General features: G+C 43.5%; 1 protein-coding gene across 1 annotated transcript in view; it reads right to left on the reverse strand.

Annotated features, from left to right (window-relative positions):
* Positions 1–10,914, reverse strand: part of grm8b (glutamate receptor, metabotropic 8b) — a 122,402-nt gene that overhangs the window by 40,300 nt on the left and 71,188 nt on the right. Inside the window, exons 5-6 of the mRNA XM_023419924.2 lie at positions 9,428–9,582; positions 9,202–9,339 (exon numbers count right to left, since the gene is read on the reverse strand). Coding sequence (XP_023275692.1) covers positions 9,202–9,339; positions 9,428–9,582 — 293 coding nt within the window. The remainder of the gene's footprint in view (positions 1–9,201; positions 9,340–9,427; positions 9,583–10,914) is intronic.

Below are 10,914 nucleotides of genomic sequence, written 5' to 3' on the forward strand. Positions count from 1 at the left end.
ATCTTTATCTTTAGAAAAGGGATTTACATAGAAGAACAAACAGAACATCACATGGAAAAAAGTATGAGCACGGCACATAAGAGGAAAAGTCACTCAAATGTCAACAAGCACCAGTGACTTATCATTAAGACCTCAGCGTCTGGTTCTCATTTAAAAAAGGAGGTTTGAGTTTAATGACAAAGTCGTTGTTTTGTAAGTCAGAGGTGAGTTTCGGACTTTGGTGATGAAGTAGATTGAATTCCCAAGTCAAGACCAATAAATCAATACAGGTAAAGTCAAACCACAAGTCCTATTCAACTCCCAGGTTAAACCCAAGTCTACGTGACGACGAACAAGGCTAAGAGTCAAGTCAACAACAATAAGTCTCACTTCAGCTCCCGGGTCAAGACCAACAAGTTAAGAAAGGTTCAGTCCCGAAATAATTAAACAAACAACTCCCGAGTCAAGCTGCAAGTTAAGACCAACAAGTCCCAACTCAAGACCAACAAAACAACACAAATAAGTCCCCAGTCAAGTCTAAAGTCAACACCAACAAGTCAAAACAGGAAAGTGCCAAGTCAAGTCCCAAGCTGAGATCAACAAGTCCAAAGTCTAGTTCAACAAGTCCCGAGTCACTGTCGTCCCATTAGACTCTGTTTATTACTGCTCAAATCTCACCATTATGAGTGAACACAAAATCCTTTGAATCACTTGTAGTCAGATCAGATCAGTTTGTTTTCTGTCGGACTGGAAGGTGACAAAACATAAAATTCTTTGCTTTGCAGCTCCACATCCGAGCCTGTCAAACCAATGTCATCAGAGGGAAGTGAAATGAAAGCTGCTCGCTGTCATTTTTCTCCTCTTCAGAGAGAAGTGTTGACAAAAAAAAACAAAACATTCCTGAGTGCTGCCGAACAACTAAACAGCTGCTCGATCTCTGATACGGAGGCAGCTTTTCCCCTTCAGAGTTCATTGCTGCTTTCAAACAGAAGCAAAAAAACAAAAAAAAAACCCAGCCTCATCACTTCTTCATCTGCTGATGTTCCTAACCAAACAAACTGCAGCACAAAGACAGAAAACATACACCGCAGACAACACAAAGAGGCTTTCACATCCACTTAGTGTATTTCAAGGAAATCTGCAGCTCAGAGGAACAACGCTGTAAAAAGGGTGAGAAAACAATGAGGCTCGTAAGTCAGCAAACACATCGTTAAACAAAACAGAAGAACAGAATCAAATATTCATGTTCCGAGTCTCCAGGTGAAGGAGTGAAAAACAAGGTTTCCCCCTAGATAAAACAAACTCTTCATCCTCTACAACTCTTAACATTCAATTCCCGACGCAGAGGGAACCACTGACACTGCGAAAAACATCTCCCACATATCATTTTCTTCAAAGAAAGTGAAAACAACTGAAATGTCCATTACAAGCAAAACAACCGAGGGTTCGCCCTAATAGAAGTCATGTCTGGATCTTAACATATACAAAATCACCAGACCAGAAACAACAGTGGAGGCAGAAGCAACTCTTAATTATCCCACTTCACAAAATGTAAAGTAATACTGAATAAAAACAGGGCTTGTAGTCCGCAGCATAACTCACTGAATCCTTGGCAATTTGTTTTGTATTAAAACTATTAATATGTTAATATAATTTACATCAAACATTTCTTTATTTATTTTTCATTTAAAAATTGATAAAACTTGAATCATACCAGCTTGTTTCCTGAGCACCCTTAACTGAAGACCGAGATGCTGGTCAGGTGTAGGTTTTGTTTTCGAGTTCACCACAACAGCTGTGTCTCAATTCAGGGGGGACGTTGTTTACAAAGGCGTGGCCCTTCGTAAAGACGGTCCGGCCAAAGACGCCAGCTGTGCACGTACACTTTGTCTTTACAAAAACCTTTAAGACTCTTGTTGTACCTTTAGCTGAATCCCAATACTTGCCTTTGAACGTGTAATCCTCTGCCTCTCTGTCGGTGTTGTTTGCTGCCTTATTATTTTCAATACCATAGCGCAATGAATCCTGGGATAGGTTGGGCCATGAAGGATTCACCCCATTGGTGCTTTCATTGCCCAGGAAAAGGCCCAGTCTTTGTAATGCTTTCCGTTTTATCCTGAAATCTCTTTACCTTTTGTGTCTAACGTTGTTTTTCCTCCTGCCCCTGTGTGTTTTCCCGCCTTTGTGATTGTCTGCCCTGCCCTGATTAGTTTCATCCATCTCATTGTCTTTCCCTCGTGAGAGTTTTCAGTCTCTGTGTTCCCCGCACTCCGTCAGTTCGTCATTGTCGTCTTTGTTCCCAGTCATGTTCCCTCGTGTTCCTCATGTGTTCCTCCTGTTGCCTGTTCCTCTTTGTGTTTCCCACCAGTTCATTGATCCATCTGCCTGCTGCTGCTTCTTCTTCTTCCTCTTCTTCTTCTGTTGTTTGTCTTTAAAAAGTTTACATCAGTCCGTCCGTGTGTCTGGATTTGGATCCTGAAATCATTGAAACCTGACAGAGTTGGTGCGAACGTCCAAGGTGTCTCCATTATCCAAACAAGCCTCCCTGTCAGTTTCTGCTGCTCACGCGCCAACAAACACAACACTAATTATAGATCAATCAATGAACGGCTGACAGACAATCCATGGACTGGAGGCTGCAGAGGGTTCACGTCCGCCCTCGGAGGTTATGAGGATCTGAGACGGAGGTTTTCAGACCAATTCAGACGATTTAGCTCAAATCAGATTTTCTAAGCGATGCTTCATAAATTCTTACGTTTTTCTACCTTAAAACTCCATTAACCTCTTACTGCAAATGAATGCAGGCTTCTACAGTTTGTTTACCTGTGAAACTAGTTGCTCATCAACCTAAGGACTGCATCATACGCCTATGTCATTTTGAGATGAAATTTAAGAGATACTTGGAATATAATTTTATGAATCTATGATTTTAATCCACACAGAAAACATTAAATATATTCCAATCTATAAATTTATCTATCAATAAACCAAAATCTCAACAAAAACGTTAAATGAATAATTATTTTGTATGTTAAATATTTTACATTAATGTGTAAATTAAAGGAAAAGTGATGGAAATGAATTTGTTAGTGGAGAAGAATTATCATCTGACCGTTCAGGAGGAGGGAGGTGCAGGAGGTGGAGGTTATTGGATGGGGGGGGGGGTAATTACAGTATCGAATCGCTTTGTAAAAGCAACACACTCGATCTGGCAGGAAATGAGGTGCTAAGAGGCGGCGGCCGAGAACGCTGTGGTGCGGCAACTTGGTCCCTGAGCGGTGGGTGATGGAGCGTCACCCTCAGACCTCAGGCCACCGTGTCTCATGGATATTTAATTATCCTAATTAATTACAATTAATGAGCAGGGCCTTCCCCAGTGTTCTCTGGAGGGACTGAACTGAGCTCGGTCTGATCTCAATCGGCTCCTGAGGCTGATGCTTCCTCTCTGCTTCGTGGCTGCAGACGTACAGAAAAGCTTCTGGACTTCACATACATTTTTATTTACTTCCATAAATAACCTGCAACAGCCTTCTAGCCAAAGCCATCTGCTAAAAATTACACTTATACTCTGCTAATTTGCAACAGCAGATAAGTTTTGACAGGAGTTAAATTATACTTTTATCGACATGAGGAATTTTAATAATGACAGGTTGCAAAAAGTTACAGAGCTTAGCTATGAAATGTTTAATGACGACGTTTTTAGTTTGTTTTCCTACAGTATCCACTCAAAGCACATAAAGCATGATTTAACGTTTTTAATCACTTACTCATTCAGCAGATGCTGTTATCCAAAGTGACTTATAAAGTGAGGGATAAAGCTGAAGCTTCAGAGCAGTAGGAAACCTTGAAGTAAATACTAAAGTGCTAAATCTGCTCAGTAAGGTGAAGAGCAAGGAGATCGGGTAAAGAGTGGCTGAGAAGAAGCCTAAACCTGGAGGATTGAGTTCAAGTAGACGGCTGCAGACCGAGGGCCCCATTAGGGACATCAGGTTGATTGATGTGGCCATGGCTAGTTGGTGTAGGTCAATGAGCAGCGGAGTGACATGTGACCTTTTAGGCTGATCGAAGACCAGACCTGACATCGCATTCTGGACGGGAGGGCATTATCACTTTATGGTTCTGTTTAGTCACACGGAGCGTTTGGTTGATGTTGAGGAAATATGGTGGTTAAATTGATTCGGCTCAGTTTTATAACAGTGCTGAAACTCCTTATTTACAATAACTTGTTCCTGTAACTGTAACTGGGGGGGGGGGTCACACATTCACAGATGTGCATGTATGTTGAGCTGTAGGAATGAGGAGTCTCTAAAGTCCAGCTGTGAGACAGAAATCAATGTGAACAGCTGTGAACAGGGATCAATGTGATGAAAGTTTTGATTGCTTTGATTGGGTGAAGTTGTTTTCTTGCTCCCCGTCTCTCGAGGTTGAATCGATGCGACCGCAGAGGTCCAGCTCCCGATGTCAGCTGACTCATAAATGACATTTGAAAAAACTCATTTCATTTCATGCAGCTGACGTTCCACCATGAAAAAAAAAAAATTTCTTCCTTTACGTCCTTCTGCATCTTTTCCTGAGCTCCACCCATGTGAGGCGACACACAGCTATAATCCTGATTTAAACGAAAACAAATGAGACGCATGAAAACACTGAGGCTGTGCGAGTATTTACAGCACAACCTCTGATTTTACATCCGCACAACACAGGCACACTTTCAAACACACACCTGCAGCCTTTCATCGCTCTGAGCTGCTGCAAACACACACACACACACACACACACACACGCACAGAGGTGGATGCTGACCTGCTGACTCAGCTGTTTGTCTTTATGTGTGATTATGACTCTGCTGCGGCTCCAAAAACTCAATCTGGAGCCTCTAACACAATCGTTTTGAGAGCTGCGTCCTGACAGCGGCGGGCGGATCAAAGCCGTCCACTCCACTCAGGTAAAGACTTGCAGCGTTATCACGGCAGCAGCTGGGACATGGCAGCTATTCTCAGAGCGCTGACGCTGCTGTTCTGCTCCTTCACTCCTGTCTGCAGCTGGCAGGGGGGGGGCAGCAATGCTCGCCCACATTTACCCAACACCTTCTGTAAATCCCATTTTGCGTGTCGGACATGTTTGCAAGGGATTTGGGCCTCAGTGGCCCCCTGTGCTACAGTGGAAGTCCTCCTGAATCAGGCAGGATTACATGCTGGTGCAGCGGACTCTGCAGTCAGCACAGAGAGACTCAGAAGATGAGAGCCGGACGTGATCAGAGAGCAGAAGGAAGAATTTAGTCCAGATTCAAAAGCTTCTAATTTACATCTGGACATCTGCTTCGAACCGAGGCTCGAATCCATCGTGACTTTAAACAAGGTCACAAATGAGAATCAGAGCGGCTGACAGATAACAGCCCTAATTTATATACATCAGGTGTTCTCATTAAGTTAGAGTCTCAAAATGAAGCATCAGTGTTTGTGAAACATGAATCCCTAATGATCACAAGTTTGCAAAAACACATATTCCCCAAGGGCTCAAAATAAATTAAAAAATGACTTATTTTTTTCTCCAAATTTGCATTTATCTTGTGTCCGATGATGTTGATATCTTCAAACATGGGGACGACTTTAATATTCTCTCTGTAATGACGTGTAAGTGCAACAGACCGCGCCTCCTACTCAAACATGTCACTTAGATCTATATACGAGCTGTCGTCCTGTCGGACTGTTGTTCTCTTCACTGATGGAAACTGGAGAGAGAAATCTGAGAAGTTGAGGCTGTTTGCTGATCTTGTGGGAAGGCCTTAAAGCAAGGTTACCATGGTGACAAGTCAGCGAGGCAGTGAAGGCTCCACGGAAAACATCTGAAACGTACTTCAGGACCAGACGTCTGGACATGGGGTTGGATCCAAATGAATTTCAACACGTTACTGTAGCCATGAGTCTGAACCACAGACTGTACATAAAGATGGACGTCGCCTCTGTGACGTCACCCGCAGGTTTCTGAAGAGCGGGGTTGAAGCTGAGAGTGAGCTGCTCCACCTTCGCCATCTTGGCAATGTCTGACTCCGCCTCCTAACTCCTGGTGTATTCACAAAAATGGACAAAGAGGCGGGGCGGCGCCTGGAGCTGAAGCCGGTTTGTGGGAAGCATACGCTCACCCACCTGTCACTCAAAGAGACCACGCCCTTAATTATGCAGAACTTTAATCCTTAATAAAATGTAATGTCTGGAAACATCGTGGTATATTAAGATCAGAGGATCTTTGTCGCTGACTGATGGTTTTGAAATGGGAAACAAACATCATGTTTTATAAACCCATCCATCCACCTGCACCTCGTCCCAATGGACGCGGAACGTAGACGCCGCGTTGGCAGCTGGAGCGTTCGTCAACGTCGCCGCCATATTGGACCAGGAAACAAGTAAACGGAGGAGCTGCAGTTTTTCTGGATAAAAAGCACAATAACGTTTGTTTTTCTCACCTGATTTCGATCTTTATATTTGAGGGTTTATGGATCTAGGTGGAGTAGAAATAAATGTTTTGTCTCCAGACAGTTTAGGCTGTAACCATGAGGAGGAGCGAGTTTCAACGTTAGCTGGTTTACCCTCTGGTTTACCTGGATAAATGTTGGATTTTAAAAGGGGGGTGGGGGCACGAGTGAACTGATTATTGCCCAGTTTGTATCGTCAGCAGCTGCTTTCATCTGGATCCCACCGTCATAATTTGTGTTTAGTGTGCGTCAGCCAGTTGGACAGCTCTTCCGCCTTTTGTGCAAAACTCACTAATAAAGTTTATGAATTTGATTGACTCCGTCTGACCTCCGCTGCTGTTGCCTTTCTTTGTAAAAAACTTGAGACATTACTATTATTTTCAGATCTTCAGACTCAATTCGACATGTCTTTAAAAGTAAAACCTCCTGAACTCTCCGGCAGAAGGTTCAGACGGGATGAGCTCTGCCTTCTCCTCTTACAGCTGATTGTAGTTTAACTCCCCGCTCTCATTTGACACTGATGAATTATCTTCTGTATTTTACAGTGATTACAAACACTCATTCATATTCATTGCTACACTTGACGTGATTGAATGAATACCGGATTAATTACCGACCGAGGCTGTCAGACGCTTTTGTGTTGTGGGGTCGAGAGCTTGGGGGCCCCCAAAAATCATTACCCGGTGTGTTAATTGGCAGTCAGCGCCGGTCAGAAATCCAGCTCATGAATATAAATGGAGGCGAGGTCAAGTGTTGGGAGCGGCCCAGAGGAACAGCAGAGCCTGTTAGGCCTCCAACACGGAGCAACATGGACAACTGTGATGAAATAAAACAAAAACTGTGGAGTCTCACTCTCGTAAAAGTGGCTGATTTAGGAATAAATCAGTTTTTGTCGACACCGTCTCACCTGGTCTTTGTCCCGCTCTAATGCTCTAAAGTTAAGATGCAGAAGTTTGACGACTTTACAACAAACAAAAACTTCAGTTACACGTAAAGATGAATGAAGAATCGCTTTTATGTAGAAATGGTGATTTGAAAGAGCAGATGAATGTTAAATCTGTGAATTGGCCCTGAACTCAAAGACGGTGTTCGTGATGAAGACGCATCACTCTGCATCATTTTCAAGAAAGTATGTAAAGTACATAAAACAGGTGATTGCCTCACAAACTTTTAAAAATGCGTCACTTTTGCTTCGTTACTAAGTTACTACTCAGGAGTTTCCGAGCGCCTAAAAAAGAGGGTTTTAAAAAACGCTGCTGAACCTGTTTTAGTGTGAAAAATGTCGTCCTGCGTTGTCGTCTGGAAACGAAGACGTGGACGTAGTTTTCCTCCTGATTGGGTCTCACTTGTGCTTTAATATTAACATTTTTATTAAAGTTTCTTCTTCTGCTTCACAACATTTCAGAGAGAAATATTACTTGATAGAACATTTCATTCATTCACTAGTTACCGTAGAGATTAGGATTTAGACCAGCTGATAAAATGTGAAGTATTTAAATTGATGGATTAAACAAAAGTTCGACCTTGACCAGCTACAACATTAACGTGTCCTACCAACACGGTCCTCACTTTTTATGCTTTAAGTGCATTTAGATGGTAAAACTTTAACTACAGTACATTCTGAACACAGGTTGGATATTTCCTCACTGTGGTTCTGCTGCTTCATTAAAATCAAGGATCTGAGTAGAAAACCAACAGCAGCAGAAGCTCCACACACTGATTCTGCAGCACAGCGAGAGAGAGAGAGAAAAACCCCCGACATGTTCCTGCTGCCTGAAGTCACTGTGAGCCTCGTCAGAACAGCTGAGTCAGGAACAAAGAGTTTAACCTCATCATGGACTTTGTAGTTTCGGGGGTTTCTGACTGCAGGGCGAGCACAGGGGAACACATTAGATTTCCATGATGTGATTTTAGTCGATGCTCCAGGGGGAGGATTAGAGGTGTGGAGGTGTGTGTGTGTGTGTGTGTGTGTGTGTGTGTGTGTGTGTGTGTGTGTTGGACTGCAGAGGAAGGAGGTTTTGAGGAGTAAATGATTAACTTTCAAGTCAAGTTCAGTCACTTCATTTTGTTGCCCAAAATCACAAATCGGCCTCTGAGGGTTTATTTGAGCCACAGCCGGGCCACAGAAGGAAGGAAGGAAAGGTAAGGTAAGGTAAGGAGAGGAGGAGGCAGTGAAGGGAAGAAGGAGGTAGAGAAGGGAAGAGAGTAGAGGAGATAGAAAGAAGGAGGTGGTACTGAATGAGGAAAAGAAGGAAAGGAGGGAGAGAGGGGAGGATAGGAGGAGGGAGAGGATGAAATAAGTCTCTAAGTAAAGGAGACAAGGAGGCAAAATAGGAAGGATGGAGGTAGAACAGCAAAGGGAGAACAAGAGAAGGAAAGAAGGAGACAACACGAGGAAATGAGGAGGTTCACAAGTTAAAGAAAGGAAGAGGCAGAGGATGAAAGGAGGAGGTAGAGAGCAAGCAAAAGAAGAAGTAGTGACTGAAGGATGTGGTGATCAAGGAGTTACTGAAGGACAGAAGGAGGGAAGGGAGTAGGAGAGGAGGATGTAGAGAAGGGAAGAAGGAGGCAAAAGAGGAAAGAAGGAGGTACAACAGCAAAGGAAGGAAAAGAGAAAGAAATGAGGAGGTAGAGAAGCAAAGAGTGAAGTAAAGGTAGAGGAGGGGAGGAGGAGTTAAAAGGAGGCAATAAAGGGAAAATAAAAATCCATGTTGACCTTTGACCCCAGCGCTTCCACCTGTGTGTCTCACCTGTACATTTCTTGGGGCTGCCCGGCCTCTTGCCGTGCATCCCCAGCTTACAGCCGAAGTTTTCCTCCCAGAACTCGGCGAACCAGACGTTCCTGCGGTTGTTGGACAGCGAGCGGCTCTTGAAGTAACGGTCGAACGCTGCAGGAACAACGGAGAAACCTCGTTACAGTACAAAAACAACACGACCTGCTGCAGCGCGATCTGGGCGGTACCGCCGCTACCTCACCGTCCACAGACGCCCTCTTGGGGAGGATGGTGACGGCGCCCTCGGCCACGCGCTCCTGCTGGACCACCGGGGAGATCTTGGAGCCCCAGCTGTCCGAGCCCACCCACAGGAAGTGACCCGTCAGGTTGTTACGCTTCGCCGCGTCCAGGATTCGCCTGCCGGGGTCACAGGTGAGACAGATGAGAGAGCCAATCAGAGAGAGCCAATGTGAAGGCATCTGATCATAAGCCAAAGTCTAGCACCATCGACGTTTATCTTATAGCTTTAGTTACTTTAATCAACCAGTATATTAGAATCTTTATTGATCGTGGGGGAGAATTCACAAGCTACTAATCAAAATGAGCTTCACCTTCAGCAGCTGCAACATTAACCATCAATAACCATCATATCTATTATTGTGAAACGGGCCATTTTATATAATGAGCAGGAGAGGAACATGAACGTGTGAATGTTGTTGAGACGTGAACATTAAAACCACGAGTGTCGACCTGATCCGTTCATCCATTAGAGACATGAGAGATAAATCCCTCCTTTATGGTTCTCATCTGTAGATTAACATCAGCTGCTGTGTGTGTGTGTGTGTGTGTGTGTGTGTGTGTGTGTGTGTGTGTGTGTGTGTGGAGACTCATTTCAGATGAACTGGAAGAAGCTGATTTCACACTTTTTATTATTTTCTGAAACAATCATGAAGATTTTCATCTGTTTATTTGATGTTAAAAAAGTGAACGAAACTTGAATAAAGGGTAAAAGAAAAAATTGAATGTAATCTCCAAACATTTTCAAACATTCAATAAAAGAATATTTTCTTATTGATTTACTTTTCTTATTTTACTATGGTTCATATAATCATGTCTAAAGACCGAGTTGTGGTTATTTTAAACTAATTCTTATAGGTACTTCTTGTAGTAAATTCTGGGTTCTAAGTAAAAATCTTAAAAAAGTTTTAAAAAAGTTGAAGCTGATCTATTTATTTCAAAAAAAATGTTAAAACTTCTTTTGGAGAAAATTGGCAAAAAATTCAATTCAAAATGTGATTTTAGGATAAATCTGCAGCAGCAGAATGGATCAATGAAATGTTCATCCATCCATCGTGACCTTATCCTTTGGTCACAACCCAAAGCTAATGATCAATAACATCACATTCACAATTTCACAAAATAACACTTGTGTTGGTGTGTATTTGTGTGTGTGTGTGTGTGTGTGTGTGTGTTTGTACCGGATGTCGTCCTCGTTGGCAAACATGATGACAGCGCGGGCGTTCGGCGTCTCCACCAGACGGAGGACGATCTTGTCGAACTCGCCGGGTCTCGGCTCCCGAGGAACCTTCAGAGACTGAGCGATACAGACCCCACCTGAGGGAGAGAGAGAGGGAGAGGGAGAGAGAGAGGGAGAGAGAGAGAGAGGGAAAGAGAGGGGGAGAGAGAGAGGGAGAGAGAGAGAGAGAGGGAGAGAGAGGGAGAGAGACATCAGTCAAGACCAGACAGAGT

The sequence above is a fragment of the Seriola lalandi genome, unplaced genomic scaffold (assembly GCF_002814215.2).
Source record: "Seriola lalandi dorsalis isolate HSWRI2012SDOR001 ecotype SW California unplaced genomic scaffold, Sedor1 jcf7180002054614, whole genome shotgun sequence".
NCBI classification, from domain to species: domain Eukaryota; kingdom Metazoa; phylum Chordata; class Actinopteri; order Carangiformes; family Carangidae; genus Seriola; species Seriola lalandi.